This window comes from Chionomys nivalis, chromosome 1 (assembly GCF_950005125.1).
Source record: "Chionomys nivalis chromosome 1, mChiNiv1.1, whole genome shotgun sequence".
In the NCBI taxonomy this organism is placed as follows: Eukaryota; Metazoa; Chordata; class Mammalia; order Rodentia; family Cricetidae; genus Chionomys; species Chionomys nivalis.
The window spans coordinates 48,288,933-48,316,828 of NC_080086.1; the positions used below are offsets into that span (position 1 = coordinate 48,288,933).

Here is a 27,896-nt window from a genome sequence, read left to right on the forward strand (position 1 = left end):
CCCCCAACCCTTATAAACCCCTGAGCATGGTGGAGTGCCTTGTAATCCTGGTGCTGGAGAATTAGAGCCACTTGGCTCCCGGTGGTTCCTGGACTGCCGAACTTACCCGACTTGGCAAGTTCAGGCCAGTGAAAGATGAGAGACTGTTCTCTTATTCTTATTTTTTATTTTTAGTGGCCAACCAGGGTTCTCCTCTGGTCTCCATATATGTATGTGTATACAAGCACGTATATGCACATATATCCCACGCATCATGCTATGTATTCACACACACACACTTGTGCACACACACACACACACATGCACACACATATACACGAGGGGTGAGGGAGATAGAAAACAAGCACAAATACCCTTTGATATAGTCTATGATTCAAAAGTGTATAAAATTAAATCTATCTCTCCTAACTTCAGTTTAGAAACATTTTCTCTATTAAGTTATTGACTTAGTTTCTTCATAGTTGACAAACCATGTTTATCACAAGAATTAAACTTACTTACTTGGTTTGCTATCAGATTTGTTCTTCACAAGCCAAGTCTAGCATGTGTTTTATACTTCTTTGGATAAATTCTCAGGAAAGGCACACATGTTGAATCCGTATGTTCAAAACAGTCTGTTCAACATGAGAGGAGATGACCAGGAACATGGAAGAGAGCAGGCAAGGGTCATGTGGCCATGATGGAAGCCACTTCCTGTGCTGGCAGTGACATCAACCCTGGGCAGGAATTCCCGTGCGCACCAGCGTTGTATGCAGCTGTCTAAGAAAATCTGTTAGGAACTTGAAACTCTGTTTCTTTTACATGTGAAAGATTAAGGTTCAGGGAAGTTGGATAATTTTCTTATGCTCATGTAGGTGAGAAAGGACCAGTCTTGTTAGGAATGGAGCATGGATCACAAAGAAATGACCACACCATTCAAAGTATTTTGACAAAATCTTTTGCTTCTGTAGGAGGGTGCGCAGCTTTACAAAGTCAAGCAAGCAAACACACCCGGTAGAAAATGTCTTGTGTTTTTTAACTTTAATCCACAGGGTCCTGTGCCCAACCGTGATGGGTCAAAGCTCCGCTTCTTTTCATGCTGCAGTTGGCTGATTCAGAAAGGCACAGCTGCTGGGGAAAATACAATTTGAATGTCTATTTTTGTTTTATAAAAATGCTGACTTAGAAGAGATATTTAGCAAATAATGCTTTAAATATTTCTTTTAAGATGCATTTTTCTTTGTCTTATTTAACTCTTTAGTAGAAAAGTCTCCATTTTGTTACATTTCCCATAAATCCATCCCCTTTTATAATACACATTCTTCGTTTCATTCAAATTCAATTCACAGTGCCTGACTTTCCTGTACCTGGGGTACTCACAGGAACATTTTATCGTAGTATAGGCGCTTTTCATGTGATGGCTGTTTCAGTCAGTGAGTCTGTGTGTTGTCTCTCCTATACATGGAATCACAAAGCTAAATTTTTGATTTTAGACTTTAGCAAGAGAGGTCATTACCCTTTTCCTTTTTTTTTTTCAAACTGTGTTTTGAATTATATGCCTGAATTTCCAGCTAGTGCATTGGGAAATGGAGTTAGACCCTGAAGAGACTTTCTGATAGTGTAGCAATGAGCCACATTATTAGGAACACAAGTACAACACTGACTACTTGCCATCACACAGATTCCTCCTTTTACTGCCAGCATCATGTCTAGGGCTAGTCAGCTTTCCCATGCACTTTTGCTAATGGTATCTAGTTGATTTGCTCTACCCTAGATAGCATCCTTGATATAATTTACAAACCTTTGCTGGTTGTAATATATTTTCTACACACACACATACACCTTGATCTATTGTTTATATCTCTTTGCACACACACATCTATGCCCCAGTATACATTTGTGCATTTTGTATAATATTTATTATGTGTATATGTGTAAGTATATAATTTATACAATGTACATTTTCATTTATGGTAGACTATTAGAGTAGCACTGACTCAAATCCTATTTAATTCCTACTTTTAATTCATTAGGAATTCCTCATGACACTACTGTTGAATCTATACTAACATGAGGATCAAATGACCATCCTGAAGATTTAAGCTCTTTTTTTGTGGAGACAATTTTGGTTGAATGTAGGTAGCTTGTGGTTATGCAGTAGTGAAAATGTAGCCAATTTAGCCAAAGCACATGTCCCATTCCAAATGACCAATAAGATCTCCAGGAAAGGTCCATCCCAATGTCACCACAGTGTCCTGGTGTTACTAAGCTTAGTGTTGTGTGGCATCTGTTCAAAGTCACGGAGGCCTTATATGCAGATGCATTTCCCAAGACTTCACAATCCTGCCCTCACCTTTCAAATCAGGAGATGTAATTATTTCTTCTCAAGAGAGGTAGAATAGCTGGGGTTTGAGGTTGCCCCATTTCCTTTGTGGCTGGGAACAAAAGGGACATAGACTGATAGGAGGGATGCATTTAGGCCCTCTTGTTCTGGAAAATGAAGATCATGCATTCCTTCATAGGATTCTGAAATCCAACAGAATGGCAATGGGAACACTTGAGCTTCTATCCTCCCTGCCCATAAACCTATCAGTCACTCTTATTTAATGTGATAGAAGAATATTTGACCCATTCCATTTGAGTATTTCATCAGCTAGTCTGTTTCCCTATGCTCCAAAGTTGTGGCCTCTTTAGTGCCTAGAAACTCATAAAATTATAATTCATTCATGTAATTGTATTTTAATTCCTGGGCACTAAATTATTTGTGTATCATTTTTTATGCTTTATATTAATTAGCGCTCTTTCTGACCAGAGTTTTCTGAAATTATGAATTTTGGCATACCAAGAATTCATATATACAGTCCCACCTTTCCCTTTAAGTTTTCAAGGAACTGGTTTAAGGAAAATAAATCACATTTGCAATGGTTATTTGTCAGTTGTTCAGATTCTATAATTTTATCAATCACAGAGTACACATTCACTTTCCCCCTGCGTTTCTAGCAAGAATCTGTAAATAGTTGGGTCCTTGAAGAAAGGGAGTCTCTCTCAGGTTGGGGTAGACCTTGGTTTGTTACAGAAGGCACAGAATGAGTCCCTCCATTTAAGAACTCAACAGGGTTTAAATAGTCACTAGTGGATAAATTAAATCATCTTTGTCTAAGAGAATACTTAATATTTTGGGATTCCAGAGTATCTTTGCCATCTTTCAGCCTTCTGCTGTAGGAGCAATCTTAGTTGGTGAGGAGTACTTATAATTAGACAGCCACCTGAGGTTAACTTTTAGCTCTTTTAAGTAAGGAGGGCAGTAGCAGTAGAGTTGAATGTATTCCAACCTTTCCCTTGAGATGGGATCTAATGGTTTTGACAAAGAGACTATCAGCTGCCTTTTGCCTCCTGATCCCAAGAGAGTGACTTCAGAAAGAAGTAGTTTTGTCCACACTTGGAAAATGAAAGTACTTGTCAAAAGATGGCAAGTCCAATATGGAACAGTTATTAATTCTTGGTTTAAGACTTTAACAGCTTAAGCGTTTCCCCCTCCCACAGAAGATCTGGCTCCTCATCTGGGAGTTTCTCATTATAGCCTTTAGTTTAGATAGCACAAGAGTCAAACCAGAGTTTATAAAGCCCCATTGAGTATCAGAATTTTCTAAATTCTCCTGGTTAGGGGTAGTTGGGTATTATTACAACACTCTTTAGAATATAACTCTTAGTTCACTAAACTAACCAGATGACCTAAGCATTTATTTCCTTTCCTGCAATGTGTGACTTCTTTTTAGAAACTCTGAGTCCCCCTAATTGTAATAAGGTTATTAGCAAGTTAATAATTTCATTCTTTTGCTTCCAAGATTAATAAATCTCGTGTTGGAGGAGCCTGATTTCCAAAGGACCAGGGAAATTTTTAAATTTCTTCTAAACTTTGACTAAACAAACTAGGGGACTCTATGAACCCCTGAGGAAGGATAGACTGTCTTTACAGGTCCTTTTTAATGGTCTCTAAATCTTCCCATTGTGAAGCAAATACTTCTCTGCTTTCTTTTACCACTGGACAATTCCTGATGGCATCCCTGAGAGTCTATTCTTAAGAATACATTTGATACTTGGAGACAATCCATTTCTCCCTTGCAGAGGAATGGGGTACAGTTTTCTCATAACTATATTCCCCAAGGTTTGAAGACTGCTCTCTATAGGAGTAATCTTTAACATTCTCCCTATTTCTTTACTCTACCCAAACCAGGTTTTCTTTCATCTTCTGTTCAGAAGTTAGGAGCTGTAAAGAGACATAAAGTTCAGCTTTTTTTAAAATTAGATTTAAAAAATATGAATCCAAATCCCCACTCCCTCCCCTCCTCCCATTCCCTTTTAAGTTCTATCCTGAACTGAGCCATTTGAATTCTTCCTGCATCCAGGATTTGAAGCAATTGTTAAGAATATCTCTCTTTTTGTATGTAACTACATTGCTTTCAATTATAAATACTCTAAAACTACCATTTTTAACTACCAAAACTTGTAGGTGTTGTCCAGTATCCTAAAACTACCACCTTAAAGTACCAAAACATATATATATATATATATCAGAGGGGGAAAGACAGGGAGGAGAAAGTTGCCATGCAGTCTACTGGGAAGGGCTTTCACACCCTCAATAGTTCGGCTTCTCAATTTATCAAAGAACCTTTTTGGAATCCTTCTAGGTGATAAAGGATCTACCCCTCCTTTCTCCTTGAAACTATTTCCTTTTGTCTCTTTAAAAGGAGGAATTCGTTCTTTAAGTGTCCCCTCTTTTCATATTTGCAACAAATGGTCTTTCATTGCTCTTTGGAATCATCTCTTCTCTCCCAGTCCCCTTTTGTGATCTCTACTTGATGACTTGGGCTTGGAATTTCTGTGTCTCACAGTCTAGGTTGTTTCCAACATTATCTTTGACTCTTATTTTTTACTTTCTTCATCCCTTCTTACAGGAACCTTTGAGGTCCCTTCAATAACTCTTCCATATTTCTGTACTTCCAGCCCTCTAATTTATGTAATTTTCTTGCTCTGTCTTGCCAGGTGATAGTTGCTAAGGTAATTTCTGAACTGATCCTTTAACCTTCCTATTGGTTCTGCAATTTGTAGAAAAGTTTTCCTGTTGTATGCTGAAGTCCTTACTCACATTCTGGAACTGAAGTACTCTTCTGATTAAATTTTCAAGAAAATCTCTCATATGAACAAGGTGAGCCTCACTATTTTTATCCAAACAGGATATCGGTTGGGAGATTTTCATCTCCTGCAATTATACCCTGTCCAGGTAGATATTCTCTTTTGCAGGTTGCTGCCCTTTTTTTCATGCCCTTCTTCTAAGGAGAGAACAAACTATTCAATATTGACATCAACCCAGGCTAGCTATTAACACACAAGGAACTGATCCAAGTGATATGTCACCCATATGATTATTCCCTTTTTAAGCTTCAGAACTCTGCATTGTTAAGGGGATGTGGTTGGCATATCTTACACCTGACACCTAAGGGGACCTCCCTGGTGGGATCAGAAAAATCAGGAGGTTCCTTTTTTGGGGAAGGAAAAATTTAGGCTTTCTTTTCAGGGGCAAAGGGAACTGAATTTCAGGAATAGGAGGTGTTGCTGGGCTCTAATGTCTTCATCGGGGGAGTAGGAGAGAAGCACAGTGTCAACTTCTCAGTCACTGGGACCCAGGTAGAAGGCATACAGCAGACTCCTTTATTTAACAACAGGGAAAACTTTTACATATCCTCCCAGCACCCAGGAGCTCCAATTCATTGACTTTTGCGGTTGCCCCCCTATTGGCTAGGCACAATCAGGACCTCTGAAAGCACCAGAAAGCATGTAGGAGGAGGAGTGGAGAGAGGATACATTGGAGTTGGAGTTTAGAACTAGAAATCCTGGCAAGAGAAGAGGGGGAGGCAGGTGATCATAAAGACCCTATTTCGGAGTGGGGCTCTCCTCTTATTTATTTTGCTACTGTTCTTTCATAGGAAAGAGGGTTCAGATCCCTTTCTCCAGCAAAAAAAAAAAAAAAAAAAAAGCACCGTCTATCTGCAAATTCACAGTGCTTTGATCATTAATATAGTCTATGAGAAATCTACAACATTCAGTCATTCATAGGCCTAAATTTTAGCCAAAGAACTATTGGTTTAAGAATGCACTTCTGGGTCCAAATAAAACCACTGTATTTAATCAACTTCAGTTTCTTTTGCCCTTTTGTTTAGGGTTTGCCTCTCTAGTGCTGTTGACCCACAGGACTAGTCTCATGACCCACAGGACTGTCTGAGGAAGTTTTATTTATACTTATCTCAGAATTTTACCCAGACAAGAAGCCTAGTTTCCCATCCCTGTCTGGGGTTAGGGATATCTTGATCAGAGGCTCAGCCTGCATCTCATTTTATTATTGTGAAAACCCCTGAGATGCATTACAGAGATCCCTCTTGGCTACTGCTGCATATTTGTAATCCCTCCTCCCCCAACGAGTTTGCTGCTGAAGAGAGTCCACATAGTCCACCTCAGACCTCATGAAAGTGTCTGCAAGGTCTCCCTCTTTTGTTCCAGTCAAAACTTTATAGTACTCTGCATGAATCACTATCTCAGTCTCAGTTGCAACCCGGTGACTGATTAGAACCCTGGCTTAGGAGTCAGCACTTGCTTTGCCTTTCAATGCACCACCGTCCCTCACACTGGATCTCAGGACTTTTAGGATGACTCAAAATGTAAGGTGCTAGAATTTTCAACATTTTCCTCCCTTAGTTCTTGCTGGAACGCACCCTTATCACTGCTCTATCACCCTAGCTTCAATTTTGGGTTACAATTATTAGTAAGGTATATTAAATAGTTTGTAAATTAGGACAGTTTTTTCCATGTTCTATAATATAATTGAGGAACTACGACCTACAGGTCAAACCAATGACACATCTGAGGAAAGCTATTGGGAGTTTTAGGACTGTTGACCTCTCAAATGGCTGTTGTTATCCTTTATAAAGCAGGCATTATTGTAACCATTTTCTCAAAATTCCTATGCTGAGTTATCCCATTATTATCCCACATTAAACTGTATAGGTAATATGTATCTGTGATCGGATTTTGGTTGTCTAAAAGGTGAGTGAATTAATTTACAACATGAATGTATCCTTTTATGGTAGCACATTGGTGGAGCTTTTATTGGAGAAATTTACTTTGGTGTTCCTAATATACTTAGTGTTTAAAAACTTTTACTATTGGTTAAAATTTAAAGATAAGACTTTTATAGTTGTATTTAAAAATCCCTCTTTTCTTTCTTTTTTTTTTATTAATGTGTATGTCCTCTGGGTTTATTCCTTCAATTTTTCAGCCCCTAAGGTGGTGTTAGGGTCTTTTCCTGCAATGCACTGTTGTGTAAATAGCTCTATGGAGACTTCAGAAAAGGGGAGAATGAATACCCCAGGACAGGTCTTTACTCAGACAAATTGAACTGGAGAGTTGAACAGTTAGCAATTAATTTATTAAATGTGCTCAGTCAGCCTGATAAATCAAAGAAATGTGCTACCCCTTATGTGGTTGTCAGCATGAGATTGGCCTGAAGTTTCTGAGATAATTACCTCAACTTTCTGCTTCATCTTTGCTCACATAGACCCAGCTTAAATATTCCCCTAGTGAGCTAGTGAGCAAGCTAAATTATCCCCAGCTCTTCAGAAAATCACTCACCACTTTTAACTTTGAGATGTTGCTATGTTATAGTTTCTACTGAACTTTACTCTTTGCCTCTCAAGAATATGTATTTGTTGTCTTTTATTGTTTTTGAGATGGGGTCTTACTAGGTAGTTATGCTGGCTTAAGACTTGTGAAAATCCTCTTGTCTCAACCTTTTGAATGTCGAGATTTCGGTCTTCGGATGTTTGAAGTGGAGTTTTCAGCATTGAGCCATTTATTTAAGCATAGGCCTGGTAAGAATAGAAATAACCTTGACATTTTCTTTTCAGATGGCAGCTGAATGGTAGCGATATTGATACAAGTCTGGACCATCGTTACAAACTGAATGGAGGAAATCTTGTAGTTATTAACCCCAACAGAAACTGGGATACAGGAAGTTACCAGTGTTTTGCCACAAATTCTCTTGGAACAATAGTGAGCAGAGAAGCCAAACTTCAATTTGCCTGTAAGTTTATGTTTGTAAATATGCAAAAACCAATATTTTAAAGTGCATATGTAAATCTGTGTGGTCATTTTGTATTTTGAAACTATGTCATCTTTTCTTAAACTTAAAAACTTAATTTTGGACCCTCCTCAGGTTTCTCTAGAGGAAAAAAAACTGATAGAGTAAATTATATATGTGTATTTATTAGAAAGGATTATTGGTTATGATCTTGAAAGTGCTACAACATCTGTCTACTAACACAAAGGCCCAAAATCTGGTAGTTATGTTGTCTACAATACATGTCTCACTTTATCTTTGGTCTATGTTGGGATCTTAAAGTAGATTTTAATAGCACCAAAAGGGTAGATGAACATGCCAGGGAGACTGAGGGCTAGGAAGTAGAAGGTAGAAATTTTCTTCTTTTATCCTGTTATATATGTTGAAATGAGAAAGTGTAACCCAGATTTAGGGTTGATTTTTTTTTTTTTTTTTACCTCAAATGAGCCAATCAAGAAAATACCCCATAGGTGTGCCCATATGGACTTTAGTAGATTCCAGATGTAGTCAACCAAGTTTAGCTATCACATTCTCAATTTAATATAAAATTTAGCTATAAAAACCTGTATCTATGTGTATGTGTGTGCTCTATATTGACATATTTCAAGAGTTCTGCTCTGGAACTGAGGAAGAATGGAGATAAAACAGTACTTACCAAAAAAAAAAAAGACTCTGCATTTTGTACTGAGCTAATATTGAAAGAAGAATGAAGTCCCTGTATAGCCCCGTGGCTCTTATTCTTGACCATTTAAATAAGAAATACATCCTTCAACTTTGAACAAAATATAAAAGACAGTCAGTAAAGAAGAAAATAACTTACCTGATGACATATGGGTGGCTTCCTTGTGGCTTTGTTACACGTGATCTCCCAGTGACCTTCAACGCAAACCCATTGAGCCTGGGTATTGAAGAACATGTCTATACCATATTTATTGAACCACATAGACCAAATACATTCTTTACATAGAGATTTTTAGACTGGAACCAGAAATTCAATTTCATTTTATCTTTGTCTGTTTTCTATCTTTTTTTTCTCTCTCTCTTGTTTTAGTTGTCTGTTTGGTGCAGAATCATATTCAGCTTAATTTATTGTTTCTGTTCCTCGGAAATAACTTTGAAATTGGACTGTGTAAGTTCTTCTTTGTTTATTTTTTATTCTATTATTATTATTTGTTTGTTTTTTTGAGATAGGGTTTCTCTGTAGCTTTGGAACCTGTCCTGGAACTAGCTCTTGTAAACCAGGCTGGCCTCCAACTCACAGAGATCTGCTTACCTCTGTCTCCTGAATGCTGGCATTAAAGACATGTGCCACCCCCAACCATCATGTGTAAATTCTTTAACTTAATACCATTGGCTTGTTACCCCTATACAAGCCTCAATGAAATTGGTTTGTCTTCTAGTATGTGGCTAATTCTTTTGCATTTTTTTTGTAATGACTATGCTTGACTGTGTTCTTAATATTATAGTCTGTTCAAAAAATTTCTTATGTCAGGCTCATTGTTTTTCATCTTGTATGTACAGACATTTTGTAAAAATGTTTTACTTATTCTCTTATGAGAATGAGCATATGCCTGAATGTATGCGTATATGCCATATTTGGCAGGTGCCCCTGTTAGCCAGAAGAGGGCGTCAGATCCCATAGAACTAGAGTTGCAGGTGTCTGTGAGCTTTCAAATGTAGGTGCTAGGAACCAAGTGTGGGTCATCTGGAAGAGCTGAGAATGATGTTAAGAGAGGAACACCCATCCTAAGTGTGAGTAGCACCATCCCTTCGGCTGACAGATCAGAGGGCATAAAAGGTGGAAAAGCAAGAATCTAGGAAGCATAGAGGGTATTGCTCTGTCTCCTGACCACTCTTCTTCCTTGCACTCCTGGCCATTTCATTGCCTTGAACTCTGGCCACTCTTCTGCCTTATAAATTCCCAGAATTCCTCTCTTCTAACCAACTCTTTTCCCATGCTCTCCTGGCCATAATGGGCTAAAAACAATGAAACAGTGAGCCAAAGAAGCCCTTTATCTTTTTATCATTTCTCCTGAAAACTTGCCAAGTTGACACAAAAGTCTGACAAACACTAAACTTTACCTTCCATGTAGGTGTCTGGAAGTATTTATCTGAGACACAGATATAGATACCGTAAAGATCCCTTGACCCTTCCATTCTTTGCATCCAGTAAAAATTTATGAAAAAATGACAAAGCTCAAACACAAAAGGAATTTCTGTTAAACTCAAAATGTATTAACTCTTCTTCTCTCCCCATCTCTCCCATTTTCTCTTCTATGCTGTAGAATATTGCTTTACACTGTAAATACATGTTGCTGTGATTAGTTAAATAAACAATCTGACTGGTCAATGGCTGAATAGGATAAAGTTAGATGGGAATGCTAACCTGAGAAAGATGGGAAGAAGAAGGGCCAAGTCAAGGGAATTGCCAGCCCGCCACCAAGTGAGCAGAATATGTAAAAAATGAGGTAACAAGCTATGTGTCATGTGGCAAAGGATAAATAGAAATATTGGTTAATTTGAATGTAAGAGTTAGCTAGAAATAAATCTGAGTTATTTGCCAAGCATTTATAAATAATATTAAGTCTCTGTGGTAATTTGGAATCAGCTACTGGGATGCAGAGTGGGTAGTCAAGGCAGAAAAAAACTCTGTCTACACTTCTTCCCTTCTTTCATTAGTATTTCTTGGTAGTGTCTTTACTATACTAAGTAGGCAAGTAACATTTCAGGATGCATATCAGAACTTGAAGTGACTCAGAAAGTGTTGGTTTTTTTCAACTTTCTCATCTGCCTTAAGAGTTTTACTGACCCCATTCTTGGCTTCTGACAGCTTATCAGTCTGAGTATACAGTGAGATTCTTTTACCTTATGATTTTCTTTATTTTTGATGTTTCCCTGAGTGATTCATTTTGAAGATTCAGAAAGCAGTCTTGCTCACAAGCCTCATTCTTGAAAGGAGCAGCAGCGGGCTGTGTCCTGCCACCCGGCTAGCTCAGTCGGTAGAGCATGAGACTCTTAATCTCAGGGTCGTAGGTTCGGGCCCCACGTTGGGTGCCACTCTGTTGAAAGGAACGGCAGCTGGCTGCGTCCTGCCACCCGGCTAGCTTTACCCGAAATAATTACACGGAAACTGTATTCTTTTAAACACTGCCTGGCCCATTAGTTCCACCCTCTTATTGGCTAGCTCTTACATATTGATCGAACCCATTTCTAACAATCTGTGTAACAACACAAGGTGGCTTACCAGGAAAGATCTTAACCTGTGTCTGTCTGGAGTGGGAGAATCATGGAGACTGACTGACTCGGCTTCTTTCTCCCAGCATTCTGTCTGTCTACTCCACCTACCTAATTTTCTATCCTATCAGGGCCAAGGCAGTCTCTTTATTTAACCAATAAAATTAACACAAAACAGAAGACCCTCCCCCATCACCTCATAACACATTACACCAATGAAGTACAAAATACATTCATTTGAATTAATGTGGTAGGGTTATAGACTCTGGTAAAGAGGTAATGAAGGGTATTATTATTAATCATTAATTATGGTAGAGGTAGAAGATATTTAATAATTATTTCAGTAGATTTCCTTAACTTGGAAATGAGAACAGAATATAATATTAATGTTTAAATGAAAGGAAGCATAAATGTGGGGACCTATGTGTGGGCAGGATACTGATAATTGTGATTTAGAGAAGTCCTGACAGTTTACTGAAGGTAAAGGCCTGGTAAGCCTCACCAGTGATCAGTACCCAGGCTACACTGTATAGTCTTAGGTTTCACGGCTCTGTTTCCCTCAGTGAGGTGGAGAGTTCAGCTGTGCCCAGTATAGATGAGTGAATGTGTGAAAATATAGCCATTACCCCACTTGGGTATCAGTGAAAGAAAGACACTTTATTTTATTTTTAATGCACTTTAAAATACTGTTGGTAATAAAATTAAGACATAGTTATTAATAGTCCAGAAAGCCAGTTTTCTTTGGAGATTGTCAGTTCTGCTCAGTAGACTGTGAAATACTCAGACATATGGACAGAAGAAATATGTGAAATGATATGTGTATTTTACACATTTTCTTAGTTATTTGTTACTATGTTAAATGTGTAGGTTTTCATGTTGGTTGGAAGTCTTTTCAAAACTTTTTAATTCTCTTCACTGAATATTTAAGAAGTTGTGTCTAAAATTCCAAGTATGCTTATTTTAATAACTGCTTTTGCCTTCTTGTGAAACAATTCTTGATTACAATTTTTTTTTTAAATTTTAACCAAGTTTGAGGTGGGATGTGTTTTAAAAACCATGAACTATACTACATGTAAAAATGGTATGTATAAAACTTAAAGATATATTACCTGCCACTTATCGATTAGGATTTGGAATATTTGAAGTATCATTTATCCTCCTGAGAAAAAGATCCTGCTGAGGATCCATTCTTCCTCAGTGCTTATAAAGTTGGTTACTGTTCTAAAATAAATGCATTTTCTATGTGGGCATATTTTTTCATGTTTTTGACTGCATGTTCTTCTAAAAGTGTCTTATCATTTTAAATTTCATTCTTTCTTTCTTTCTTTCTTTTTTTTTTTTTGTCTTTTAATTCAAGGTAGGGTTTCTTTGTGTAGCATTGGAGCCCATCCTGGAACTAACTCTGTAGACCAGCTGACATCGAACTCACAGAGATCCACTTGTCTCTGCCTCCTGAGTGGTGGGACTGAAGACATGTACCACTACTGCCAAACATTTTAAATTTCTTAATCACAACCAACACAATGTATACATGTATAACTTCTCATTCCTTCATGGCTGTACTTGGAAATACCTGCTGATATATATCCTTGTGAATACTTTTTATTATTAAGCTTTTAATGTTTAAAAAACTGATGAATGCAAAATTGGGATTAGTTATGGTATTTTAGTCCTATTCATATAATTAAAAAAGTCAAGAGCCTTTTAATTTGTTAACTGTGTTGTCTATATTGTTTACATTTCTACTGGATGACAATCTTTGAAAATGTGTTTTTGATTCCTTGATAATTTCATATATGTATACATTGTGTATTGATCATATCAACCCCCTTTGTCTCACTTCTCCTGAACACACTTAACACAACCCTCTTCAACCTTCATGTCTTCTTTTATTTATTATAAACCACTGAGTCAAATTAATGTTTCTTCCATATACATAGTATGGTGATAATTCACTTGAGCATGGGCAGACAAGCAGTTTCCACATCCCCCAGAGAAGAATGACTCTACCCCACCAGCAGCCATTAACTCCCTAATTCCAAACTCCTCACCCCTCTGTAGATGTCATTCTTTAAAAAATGATATCTCTGTATGTTATTAATGATTTCTTAATCATTTACGTGTGCTACAGATATCATTTGCTTGTCAATGGCTAGTTTTTTATTAATACTGTAAAATGGACAGATATCCTAACTTTGTGCTTTAAGTCTTTCTTTGAACCTGCCTTCTCTGATTTCTTTAAATTGTTTTCCTTCTTTGTTGTAAAGTAAAAAAAAAGTTATTCTCTTGAAGCACGAATAGAAGTGTTCCTCTTTCCACATTTAAATTATCTAGACTAGGCTTTGCATGCCCTGTGATAGAGCTCCTTCCATTTGTTAGTTCCATTGTAGCCAGTTAACTACATCACAGGAACTGCAAGAGCTAAAGTCCATACTTTACTGATTGGAGGGGGGTCTCTGGTTTTCACCTTGGACTTGCTTAGTCTTTTGTGTTTTGAGAAAGGTATTATCTGGTAGAATTTGGGGTTCCTTGTCAACCCTTTCTTCTAGCACATCATTTTCTTGTATTTTACTGCATTTATTCTGACATAAATAAAACATCGAATAAATATTTCTTGGTGGAGATGACAGAGTTCCTCTTGATTGAGAAATATGTAAATGCCATTACTGTTTTACTACATGATAGACTTACTCTAAATTTAAAAATTTTATTTTAAGATTTATTGCATTTTTAAAATTGTATTTGTGTGTATGTATGTGTGTCTTCACACATATGCATATGTTAATGAAGTGACAACAAAGGGAAGAAGAGGGTGTAGGATCCCCTAATGCTGGAGTTACAGTGAACATGGGTACTACAAATAAGACTTGAGTCTTCTGCAATAACTGAGCCATTGTTCCAGTCCCTACTATATATTCTTTTATTCTCTTGATCAGATATCATTCTGTTTCTTTAGTTTTTACTTCAAGTCATTTGTTCTTTTACAGTGATTTAGTAATTGTATGGGGATGTTGATGCTAGTTCCTACCTTTAATGCATCTATATGGAGAGCATTCTCTAGTATGATGGCAAGGAAGAAGCAGACCAGGGAGGAGAATGTGGAGGAGGGAATGAAGAAGGGTGAGATGGAGAGACAGAGAAGAGAAAATGTTTCCTTTTGTCTTACACTGAAGTCTGGTAAATTTAAGGGACATTTTTTTCTGGATAGCCTCTCAGATTTTGAACAGCATTAGGTACCTTATCAGTGTTCTGCTACAACATGTCCAAAATATTTTAGAGTGATCAGCAGAGGTATATCTTCCTAGAACTCTGATTTGTATGCCCTTAAGTTCTGCTGTTTTTCCTCATTTCTAATGTCCACAATTTTAGAGTACCATGTCCTCAAGTGTACCAAGAAAGCATGAATTATATAGTCATTTGAGTTAGATTGTCTGCCTGAAATCATTATATGGGGTACTTGTCTAAAAGATGGTCATATACTGTGTTGGAAGTCACTTCCTTCAGATTATTAAAACTGCTTCTACTCATTATATGACTTGTTGCTTTTCTTAGGAAATGTGATGCCATTTTGATGGATGGCATTCTATATAGACGGTGCTATTTTTCTCAACGAAATCTTGTGGGATTCTTTCTCTGTATATAAGATTCTGAATTTTCATAGTAACTTGTTTGTTTCTTGGACAAGTTGTATCTCACATGCTAATTACCCAACGGGTTTGAAGCAAGGAGTGCTTTGATTGGGAGTATTTTATGCTTTCTTTTTCTTGGTTTTCTGAGAATTACAACTTACATCTTGAGCCATTGTGATAGGATCGTTGCTTGCAACCTTTCCCAACCTTCCAAATTTTTCCCTTTGACATTTATATATACTTCTTGTTAAATTACCAACTCCTTATTTGAACACTTCCTTTATGTTTTAATATCTGTTATGACATTTCTCCATCTTTCCCTAGCTCGGATATTTATTTCTCATGTCAGATAAAACCACTCAGTTTTAAAATGCCATTGTTTTATTTTAGATTCATTCTGTAGAAAGGAAGATAATTGCTTTATGAATTTCAAGTTATATTTGGGAACAAAATCAATGAATATGTTGCTTATTGATTACATTTGTCTCTGAAAATTTTATATAAATCTATAGTGTATTCTGTTTCCTTTTGCCCACTACCCTATTTCAACTGCCTCTTCTCTCTCTTATCCCTCCATCTTCCCTACAGGTCATTTTTCTACATTTATGATATTTTGTCATGTTTTATGGCCTTGTGATTTTACTTAGAACTGTCCATGTGGTCATGGGTATGGATGGAGCTATCTGTTGGAACCTTGTAGGTTCACCATTTGGTATACAACTGGTGGCCACTCCATGTATAGAATCCATCAGTTGCCAAAAGTTCAGCATTTTCATAATTTAAGATAATTTTCTCTTTGAAATCTCATTTTACTGATATCATATCTATATCTGCTGATATCCAATTTGAAAATATGAATAATTTCTTTCTTTAACTGTACATGCTTTTCCTTCACACAAACTCAGATTCTTGAAGGAGAAAAACAATCCAGTTTCCTTTCCTGTGGGTCAAGGGCTTCATTAGTACTCTGGGGGCTGAGTGAGGGGAAAGGCCTTAAAGATTATAGTGTCCTGTATACATAGATATATTTAATCCTCCTGTTTCTTCATGGATCCCTTTACAAAATGGATATGATAAGCTCAAGTGTAGACATTATTTTCTTACCCATGTACTCTTTTGACATGGAATATAGAGCTCTTGTTTTCTAACATGGATGCGGCAGAGGATATATGAATAAATGCTGTGTGAATTCTCTTTACTGTGCCTTTGCTTCATTTCCTCCCTCCTGTGTTTGCCACTCTCCAGTCTGTTGATTCTGTTCACTATTTGGCTCACTATTCTTATAATAGGTTGGAAAATACCTCTTTGTGTACCAAAGACTTAGCCCTGTAATTTCTGGTTTTAACATTCGCACTTGACCTTTATTCTTTTGTCTTGCATTGGTAGATTTCTGCCTTAAAACTCTTTTACTACTAGCAAGTCAGTTTGGTGGGATACTTTAAGAGGTAGAAAAAAATTAAATTTATTGTTAACTGGAGGGCCATTAATAAATTTGTGTTTTGCTTCGGGTTATTATTGTTGAACATAGTTCATATTCTTTGTATCTTTTCCTGCACCTACTATTGTTGTCACTTGCACGTTCTTCCATCTGAGGTCATTTTCCTTTTTTTGGAATGTTCTGATGTATAATTTTTAACTCTTGTCACCCTGACACATTTGCAGTCACCTTGGAAGGGAGTCTCAATGAGGGGTTGTCTAGATGAGTTGACCTGTGAGCCTGTCTTTGGGACACAGTCTTGATTACATTAATTGGTAAAGGAAGATCCAGCACACTGTGGGTGGCAACATGCCCTGGGTTGAGTCTAGACTGGGTAAGAGTGGAGACAGTATGCTAAGTTCAGGAATGTATGCATCTATTCTCTCTCTTCTCTTGACTGTGGATATAATGTGAGGAACTGATTTATGACTCCACCTTTCTGACTTTCCCACAATGCTGGATTATAACCTGGAATTATGAGCTAAAGTGAATCCTTTCTCCCTTTAGTTGGGTTTGTCACCATGTTGTATCACAGCAATATGAAATAAACTAGGATAGATATTTACTCTTAAAAGAGGGTTTCAGTGAGTTTATTCTATGTGTAGTCAATACTGATTCATTGATTATCTCTCTTTCCCATTGGTCTAAGTATGTATATTTTAATCCTAATTCATAAAAAGATTTTGTTTGATGTTTAGTATCAAAATACCAGGCACTAAAACCTATCTATCTAGGCTTGACCCCCACTCTCCTGCTTACCAACCATGTTGTTTGGGGAAGAATGGGGTCCTTTGTGCTTTAGGCTCCTTGTCTATATATAAGGCCGAGATAACAGATTCTTGTCAAGAGTCAAGATTAGATGAAGCTATGAACATGAAACAGCTAGAGGGTGCCTAGAAATCAAGTAACACAAAGAAAAGACACTCATTTCTGTATGATTTATAGGGTGTTTACTAGGAAACATGTCTCTTGAAATCTAGGAAAACCTTTCAGTGTGTGCTTTTTATTTTTTTATTTTTGTACAGAGTTTCACTTTTTTGCATATTTAGCTCTCCTTTATTCAAAGGATCCTCATGGTCTCTTCCATCTCTTTCTTCCTTCCTTTCCTATTTTATTCTCTATGCTTCCATGGTTTGTAGTCACCTCCTTAGCCATAATTTATACTCCATTCATTATTTTCCCTCTAATTTCTACCTGCTTGGTTATTAAACCAAATATCAGATGTTTATTACTAGTGAATATGTCACTCATGTCTAGATATGTTATCTTGATCTTTGTATATGCTTATGTTTTATATTTTAACTATTCAATTTCTTCCTCTGATATGACTATTCCAAAGTATAAAGAATTCAGCTACTTTTCCTTTATAGTGATGCTTTTCAAACTTAGAAAAATTTTGAGTGCTCTTCTGTGATTTGTTGATCTTCTGGTTCTCATTTGTGTTGAATATTTTTGCTTTTATTGTTGCAAATTTGTACTTCAGTAGTTACTGACTGCCTATGAAAATATGTGAAGTTGATGGATAAGGAATTTTTATTATATGTTAAATATGGAAGTCTAAATCCTATGAGGTTTAGGTTTAGAAGAACGCCATTCTGGTTGAGATTCAACAGTCATTCCTAGTTCAGTTTCACTTTACATTCTTTTGAGTTACTTATGGTCAATCATAGTATAAATAATGGGAAAATCCAAAAAGTTAGAAAGTCCTTATATTGAGATTGCATGCATATTATTTACTATGGCATGATGAACTCTCATGCTATCTTATTTGGCTGAACTGGGCAGGAGTTATCCTTTTGTTCAGCATATCTGTATTATATGTACTATACAGATGTTATTAGCTGTCTTAATCATCATATTAACATTTGTCATATCAAGATGCTTATCTTCAAGCAAGTGACTCTCAGGCATACTAATATCCCCAGAGTGAAAGAATAATGTTGATAGGAAATCTGATAGGCCAAGTAATAAAAGCTGTAAGTATTTTTATGAATGAGAAGATTGAAGTTTATCATAGCTATATATGGCACACAGACACACACAAACAACTTAGCATATCCAGAGTTTAGTATTATTTATAATTTTATGGATCCACCATGACACACATTAATACCGCAATCCCACTTCAGAGACAAGGATATAGACAAATGTTCTAATCCTTTCCCTAGGTCCATGTTCTGGTTTAACAAAGAGCACAGCCTTTCAAGGATGCAGGATGTATGTAGTTCTGGAAAACAGACAGCACCTCCTGTTTCCACATAAGAAATTAAACCTAACCCCCCCATGTTGTAAAGATGACACAGCCATTCTCTTTACCCTCATGACACTGCCTAGCAACCATTGTACAGTCCCTACTCTTTATGAGTCAACTTTGCAACTTTACTTTTCTTTTAAATCTCGTCTATTAATTGGAAGTAACTGGCATTGCTACAAATACCGTGATACAACTATTTCTTGAGACTCTTTATATTTTATGAAGTAAACAATATTAGTGAGTAAAAAGCAGGCCTTGAGTGAAAATTAGTAGGCTTTTTGGTTACATTGGAAGTACACTTCCAAAAAAATGTACTCATGATTACACTTTACAGTTTTGTCATAGTTTAGACTTAATAGCTCTCCTTCCTTCTACTCTCAAATAATTCTCTGCTACCTCTGCATCAGTCTATATGCCTATGTCTAGCTTCCCTCATTCTGGTTAATGACAGATTGTTTGGTTGCTCATGTCTAAACAACACTTTTCATCAATAAACCTTACTGCTTTGTCTTTAAACTGCAGCCAGAATCCCACCTTTTCTCACTATTTTCTACCACCTTTTGATGGCAACAGGCTGGTCTGTTACTTCCGCTACCTCAGTTTCCACTACCATGTTCTAGTCATTTCTCTTTACAGAACCCTGCCCTCCTCTATTGTTCTTTGGCTACTACCTAAGAACCAGACTGAAGCTTTCAATTTCATTCTGTACAATTCCATTCCTTCCTGAGAAGCAGAATTCCTAATGAAATCACTAATGGTTTTATGTGAGAATCAGTGTCAGTGTCCAGCCTCGATGGGTTCGTACATTCCAGGATAGGAGTGTATGGATAAGGAATGTTAGGCAGAGAAAAACAAAGTTACAAAAAAAGTACAGAGATACAGGATAGATTTGGAAGGGTAACCCAGTGAATATCAAGTCCACCCATGTTCATTTTCCACAGACCTTATATACCCCAATCCAAAGAAGAGGGGGAAGATAAAACATCTTTGGACCAAAATGCAAGGAGCGAAGTGATCATCCTCTCAAATACCCAAAGCATCAAGTAACCATAGCCTAAGTCAAAACATCCTGTTAGTAGCCACACCCTGGGTCAAACCTGTCAGTAACTTTGAAGGAGCAAGAATATGCCTGAACTCTCTGACCTTTGGTCAAGGTGGAACAAATTCACATCTGTGGGCTTCGACAAATCAGGATTAATTTCAGTCATTTCCTTGGCTCCCCAGGTTCTATTTTGCTCACCTGAGGTGATCTTCTAACTCCTCTTTACCCTTGATGCTAGCTCACCAGCTAGCCCTTCCTCCTAGTACTGAGAATGTCTTCAGGGTCTTTGCTGTGCACCTCTTTCCCTGTAGGTCACTCTGTTCATTCTGACCACTGTCACAGTCACCTCCTAGTAATCACTTTTTGCTCTCAGTATTTTTACAATGTTCTTGACCCTAAGTACAAATTTTATATATTTTTATTTATTTCTCTCTCCCCTACATGATTGAAGATTATGCTGTTCACTGCAGCCCTAGAACCTGGCAGATGGCCTGGAATTTAAAACGTATTAATTCAATATCTGTACAATAGATGAAATAATGAATGAGAAAATGAGGACCCATGAAATCAGAGCTCATCATTTGCCAAGATAAAGGAAAGTCTGCGCCATGCTGGCAATGCCTTTATTTTTTCAGATTCCATGGTATAAAATCCAACACTATCTGTATTAAACCAAACAAGACTCCAAGTGGAATGTAACCCAGTCTCACTAGAGAGGGAACTCTGACCCAGACATCTAGAAGAGACACCTATGAGATTTAACAGGCTTATAATAATTTCCACTTCACTCTCTTAAAAAGGTACATGGGATAGTATTTGCTGAGCCCAGAGACGATATTTCTTGTTTTTCTGCTCCATCTATTTTTAAACATTTTATGCAAATCAGAAATTGACTCTTTACCCTGACAGAGTTAAGGTCTGATAGAGTAAAGGTCCTTCTCTTTCAGGTGAGGGGTAGCACATTTTTAACTTTTTTTAGAGCATAATATTTAAAAGCTAGTGTGACTTGGAAAATACACGTTGGAAGAAAGCTTAAACAAATGCAGAAAGTTTAAAGGTTGACCCCCACTGTGGCTGGCTGTTATCTGAAAAGAGAAAGATATGGAAGACTAATTAGCTATACTCTGGTTATAATTAGTTGGAGCCCTGTTCTCTGAGAGTTGTAGGCAACCCCATTTCACAGAGATAAACAATGCAGCTGAAAACACACATTGCTGCTTTGAACTTAAGTGACTTTGATGAAGTTCAGTGCTGCTGTACCCTGCTGGTCTAAAAACAAGTTAACATAAAACAAAGGATTACAACACACTATGCAATTCATATATCACTACATTAAAAACTTTTAAATATTTTAATTAAGTGATTATTTTTAATTTCATCACATAGGAAAGGAGTCATTTTGTTTTGTTCATTTCAGGCACAGGATCTCACACTATAGCCCAGGCTGTCACACTATAGCCCAGATTGTTCTGGAACTCACTCTGTCGCCTGTTCTAGCCTTAAATTCTCAGCAGTCCTCCTAACCTCATCAAGTGTTGGGACTACAGATGTGAGTCGCCACAAAGCCATGATTTTCTGAAGTTGTTTCTATAGAGCGCAATATGTTTTAATTTCTTTTTTCATTTTATGGTTTCCCATACATGGAATATCTTTGGGCTTTGTTATTTCTTTTTTGAATCATTTGTAAGATATTGGCAGATAGGATGTTCATGAGATAACAATAGTATATCAGGTTACAACTCAGCAAGTTATTTAATTGAGGCTATTCCACTGACATATTTATTTAAACTTCTACTTCTATTTATGTGTTCTCACATATTCTTAAGATATAAATGTGTATGAGAAATCAAAATAGACAGTTAATATTCCTACTATGCTCTAATAAGTTTGATTGGACCATCTTATCTAATAAGCATCATATGTTTCCATCTGATGACTCTCTGTTATGCTGGATCCTTTGGAATAGAGTGTTTGAACCATTGACATTAAGTTTTATTTGTGCTCTTCCTAAGCCTCTATGTGAATTATTCCATTCATAAGGCAACAAGTTTTCCAATGATAACAGACACAATATAAAAACCTTTTACTGTGACATTATAATAATAAGGGTAAACATCAAAAGAAATTATAGATTTCAAGAACAATATTTATATGTTTGCTTGATGATCACACTTTGAGTATTTCTAAGTACCAGGCATTTCACAAAAATCTCGGCACTTAATAAGGTTCTTGTTTAATAGAACTGAGAGTTTAGTAGGAACTAAAATTTAATCAGATCGATACACAATTACATGCAAATTATAACAGATATAGTAAAGTAAGGCAATAGCTTCTTCTTTCCTCACCATCTGTTTCTTGTTACTAAAATTTTTACTAGTCTTCAGGCTTGCTCAGAATAAGAATCCAGTGTGGTGCAAAGGAATGAAGGTTATTCAAGTTCAGGTCATAGTGACATCAGATAAATTGGCAGAATGTCCTCACAGGATAAAGAGTTCTAGTATGTAAGCCCTTCTTTAAGCACTTCAGAGGGAATTAAGCAAAGTGTGTTATTTGATTTATAGATAATGCTGTTTGATAATTAAATCAGAAGGGAGAAATCATGCAAACATGAATACTAAGAGGAATCTAGAAATTGATAACTTCTCTTATACAGTTGATGCTTGTTAAGGGAGAAAGGGGACACAAAAACAATACAGGGTGGTAATGGGTTGGATATGGTAATACTGACTGCTTGCTCATAGCTTTGAATGGATAGTCATGTAGCTCATCAAGATAGGTGCATGTCAGAATACCAGACCATTTATTTGTGGGACTTTTTTGGTGCTTGAAGAGGGTAAGAAGAATAGTGGTGATAAAGATGATGTTTGTTATTAAATACATTGACTTGGTAACCTGTTGTCTTAGTTATGGTTTCTCTTGCTGTGAAGAGGTACCATGACCATAGATACTCTTATAAAGAAAAGCATTTAAATGAGGTCTGCTTACCAATCAGAGGTTTAGTCCATTATCGTCATCATGAGAAGTATGGTAGTGTGCAGGTAGGCATGATGCTTGAGAAGGAGCTGGGAAGGCTACGTATTAATCCACAGGCATCAGGAGTCAATGTGCTACACTATGCACAGCTTGAATGTAGAAGACCACAAAGCTTGCCTCCATAGTGACACACTTCCTCCAACATGGCCATCCCTCCTAATAGTGCCACTTCTTATGGGCTAAGCATTCAAACATATGAGTTATTACTATTATACCACCACATTCCATTCACTGGACTCCATAGACTTATAAGCATAATGTAACACAGAAATGTATTCAGTCCAACTTCAAATGTTCCCGTAGTTTATAGCAATCTCATCGCTGTTTAAAGTTCAAAGCTCAAAGGCTCTTCTGAGAATACTATAATCGCTTAACTATCATCCCTTGTAAAATGAAAATGAATAAGCAGATCACATGTTTCCAACATACAATGGAAAAGGATATACATTACCATTCCAAAATATAGGGAAAGGAATATATTAAAAATATACTGGACCAAGCCGGGCGGTGGTGGCGCACGCCTTTAATCCCAGCACTTGGGAGGCAGAGGCAGGCGGATCTCTGTGAGTTCGAGACCACAGAGATATATATAGGACCAAAGCATGACCAAACACTACCTAGACAAACTCCAAACTCTGTATCTCCATGTTTGGTGTCAAAATGCTCTTCAAATCTCCAACTCCTTTCATCTTTGTTGACTACAACACACTTCTTTTTCTTGGACTGGTTCCACTCCCTATTCATGGCTTTCCTAGGCAGGTATCTTATTACTTTGGTATCTCCAAAATCTTCGGGGTCTCCAAAGCAATCCTTGTTTTCCATTTACAACTTTAAACAATGGCCTTTCTTTTCCATGGAAGGATAGACCTCAGCAGCTATCCATAGTCACAGAGGGAGATCCCATAACCCCTTTCTTTTATCCTTGATTCTAGAGCCAAAATCAAGTGGTTGAAGCTGCCATGTTCTGCTACTTGCTTGAGTTGGAAACAATGCCCTTTTGTTCAGTTACATCTTGACCAAATTTTTGTTTCCTTCACTGCCTAAACTTGCCTAACTTGCTATGTAGACCAGGCTGACCTTTAACTCAGAGATCTACAAGCCTCTGTCTATTGAATGCTGGGATTAAAGATGTGTTCCATCATGCCTAGACTTAAGCTAATATTCTTTAATTCCTTTTCATAGATTAGAAGCTTATTTGGGTAGGATTTTGCCCTGAGCTCTCCCCTTACTTCATTCCATTTAACATCAGGCTCTCATTTAATCTGTTTATCTCTTTGAACACAGGATTAGCTCCATTCTACTTCTTGGTATCCCTTTTATCCTCATATCATATTTCTTTTACTTTTCCTCTCTCAGCTTGCTCATTTACATTATGAATCTTCACAAGAGTGAATATGAATATGAACACTAATAATCATATAACAGAGTCAATACTAGGCTATTTTGAGATTTCCCTTGCCAATGTAATTAATCAAAAACTCTCCCCTTTAGAGTCAGGCAGACCTTTTGAACAAAACATCAGTCAGGTTTTTTTTTGTTTTTTGTTTTTTTGCCAAAAGATCACCAGAACAGTCTCTAGGCCACATACTAAAATTCTTCTCCTCTGAAACCTCTTGAGTTGAGACCTCACAATTTAAATCTCCCTCAGTACCACTGTCTTCCATGCTTCTTCTTCTAGTTTGGCCTATTAAGCTCCACTTAAAGCATTCAACTTCTTTTATAATATAGAATCCCAAAGTCCACATTCCTCCAAACAAAAGCATGGTCAGATCTGTCACAACAATACCCCGCTCCTGGTACCAACTTCTGACTTAGTTAGCGTTTCTATCACTGTGAAGAGATATTGTGACCATGGGAATTCTTATAAAGGAAAATATTTAATTGTGACTGACTTATAGTTCGGAAGTCTAGTCCATTTTCATTGTGGCAAGAAAATTTGTAGCATAAAAACAGACGTGTTGCTGGAGAAGAAGTGGAGGGTTCTACATCTTGTTCTGAAGACAGCAAAAGGAGAGTTTATAAGACCTCAAAACCCACCTCTATGATGACACACTTCCTCCAACAAGGTCACACCTACTCCAACAAGGCCACATGTCCTAATAGTTACACTCTTTATCAGTCAAGCATTCACACTCATGAATCTATGGGGACCAGTTCTATTCAAACCAATATACCTGTAAAATAGGATTTCTTTCTATTTGGTGACTTACTAGCTACCTGTGCTATGAATATATGCATAAGCCAGAACCTACCTGTGGATATCTGGTTGAACCCAACTGTATTAATTGCTTTTACCATTAATGTGGCAAAATACGTGACATTGGACAATGTAGGAAAGCACGGGCTTGTTTTATTTAGTTCACACTTGAGAGTATAATACTTCCAGGGTAGAGCAGAATTGGGAGAAAGAACTTTAACTTAGTCATCTTTCTTTTTGTATTTTTTATTTTAATAACTATTTTCTATTTATTTTACATACCAGTTTCTCAACTCTCCTCTCTTGCGGTTCCTTCGCTTTTCCCAAGTAACCCCTTCCACATCCACTCCTACTCTATCTCCATTCAGAAAGGGATAGTCCTCCCATGGATTTGTGCAAAGCATGGCACATTAAATTGTAGCAGAACTGAGTTCCTCTCCTTATATCAAAGCAGGGCCAGGTTGGGTGGTCTGGGTGCTAGAAATGGATTGGAGACAGAATGGAGGGTAAGATTAACAAAAGAGATCTTGATAGGGGACATTTTGGCGTTGAAACCTGGTGCCAGAGAAAACTCCAAGAACCCACAAGAATGACCCCAACTAAGGACTTAATCATATTTCATCCACAGTCGGGAAGCATAAAGAGATCGAAGTGCTCTGTTTGCTTACATCCTGTTTTCTGTTTGATTTAGTCTGGGATCCCAGCCTTTAGCATGGACCTTACCTCATCCATTAAACCTCTTTGGACTCTTATGGACACACCCAGAAGTAAATTTTAAAGACCATCCTAAATATTTTTAAGTTTACAATGAAGATTGCCCATGCTACCTGTCCAGGCCTGTGTTAGTGAGGTAGCTGTGGTAATACAGACATACAAATATTGCAATTCTCTATATAGAGTTCACAATTGCATGGTTCCTACTGTGTTCAGAGCTGTTCAACTGCTGGCACAGATAGGATGTTTGCATTATCCTTTAAGAATCTGTTTACCTCTTGGCCATCACTCTCCATTCCTCCCATGACTTCCATCGTCATGGCTAGAAACTGCTAATCTATTCTATATCTCTATACATTTGCCTGTTCTGGACATAAAATATAATATGGGGCCTATTACAGTTGTTTTTCTACACAAAGGATACTCTTTAGAGAATTATCCATGCCATAGCATATATTGTTACTTTTCTCCGTGTCTCTTCATGAGTAATATTCCTGGATTCCTCTGTTATGTCAAGTATTCTTCATTCTTTCTTCAGTGGAGGTACGCCCACTTCTTTAGTATGGTGCACAATGCTGCAATATTTTTTTTTGTAACTTACTGTGTGGACACACTTTAATTTTGTGCTGTATATATAATTCTCTATATGCAACTTTTTTTTGACACGGTCTGGGATTAAAGGCATGTGCACCACCATCCGGCTTCTATATTCAACTTTTAAAATATTATAATATTTTTTTCAGAAATCAACACAATAAATTATATTTCTATCAGAGGTGCTTGAAGGTTTTATTTTCTTTAAACTTAATCAGCATTTGTTGTTACCTGTTATTCTATCTAACTCTCCTACTGCCTATTTCTGCTCTGCAGGTAGATACTATTAGAGCCTTGGGTTATTTCCTTTGCATTATCAAGTTGTGCTATTTCCTCTGTATACTATTTTAAATATCTAAAGTCTACAGATATAAATTATTAATTAATTGACTTGGGACAGGGGATTTCAAGTTGAGAGTCACAACTGACCCAACTGTGAAATGAGACACTGTGATAGTCATACCCGTGATTAACAGTGGACACACCTCCTTCTAGGCTTCACTTAGCCAGTGAATAGGAAATGAGAGTTGGTTGATTATTTTTTGTCTAACTGTTTTCATTTGTAGGGATGGACAAGACATTATTTTAAACATTCTCCTAATTCTATCTTAATTTTACCTTTCCCTTCTGTTTTAGGAGTTATACCAACATTTAGGAATGAAGCTCATTTAAATGGCTCCACATTGGAAATAGCTGAGAGCATTCAATGATATGATATTTCATCTGAGCGTTGTGGGAGAATTTTCCCAATATCAAACTATAACAGTGGCCTTTCCAGTCCTCTCGCCACAGTTAACTTTTTTTCCCTCCCAGGCAGTGTTTGTTGAGACTAACAACTAAATGACAGACTTGGAAACTCTATTTCTGTAAGACGATGTAATTTAAGGATTGGAAAGTAATGTTTAAGCTCCACAATCTGTCATCTGTCACGTGTCTGTAGATGTTGATCTTTAGAAGTGGCACTTGTTTGCTGTGACCACAGAGCTGTTATTTTAGAGTGCTTAGAACCCCATCCCCTGTCCTCTGATGTGCTTTAGTGGCGTTCAGTGACACTAAACAATTGACTGTTAATAGCTTATTTACCTTATTCTTAATTATAGTTTGGTCTTACCTTAATTATTTTTATCCCAGCCAATTCTTCAAAACCAAAAATAGAATCAGTTAATTTTAAGGATTGAGATAAGGTGTGTAGCTGGGAATACTGGTATTGGAATGGGGCCATTTCCTTAAATGTGAGTAGTCTGCTTATTGTATATAATGTATTGGTTCAGTCACTCTCCTGGCGACTGAGAGACTATATTCTAAGGGTCTGAACACATAAGAGATTTCTGACCTCTTATAACATGCACATTTTAAAATTGTTTATTGTGTCATTAACACAATGACACAATATTGTCATTGAGATATAGAGCCTTGGTTAATTATTTTTAGTTGACTTCCCTTTCTGACAACTATCGCTCATAGGAAACTTGTAGACAGAGATTTTTAGTTGTGATATCAATTCAAGTTTATTTCGTTTCTGGTGACTTTCTTTTATCAATGCCTATTGGAGGGATTGTGGCAGTAGAGAGGA

At 37.0% G+C, this 27,896-nt stretch overlaps 1 protein-coding gene across 4 annotated transcripts in view; it reads left to right on the top strand.

Moving 5' to 3' along the window:
* The window catches only part of Cntn3 (contactin 3), a 397,003-nt gene that overhangs the window by 136,944 nt on the left and 232,163 nt on the right, over positions 1 to 27,896 (top strand). For all 4 annotated transcript variants that reach the window (XM_057765759.1, XM_057765776.1, XM_057765784.1 and 1 more), the window contains exon 4: positions 7,938 to 8,113. In XM_057765759.1, coding sequence (XP_057621742.1) covers positions 7,938 to 8,113 — 176 coding nt within the window. The remainder of the gene's footprint in view (positions 1 to 7,937; positions 8,114 to 27,896) is intronic.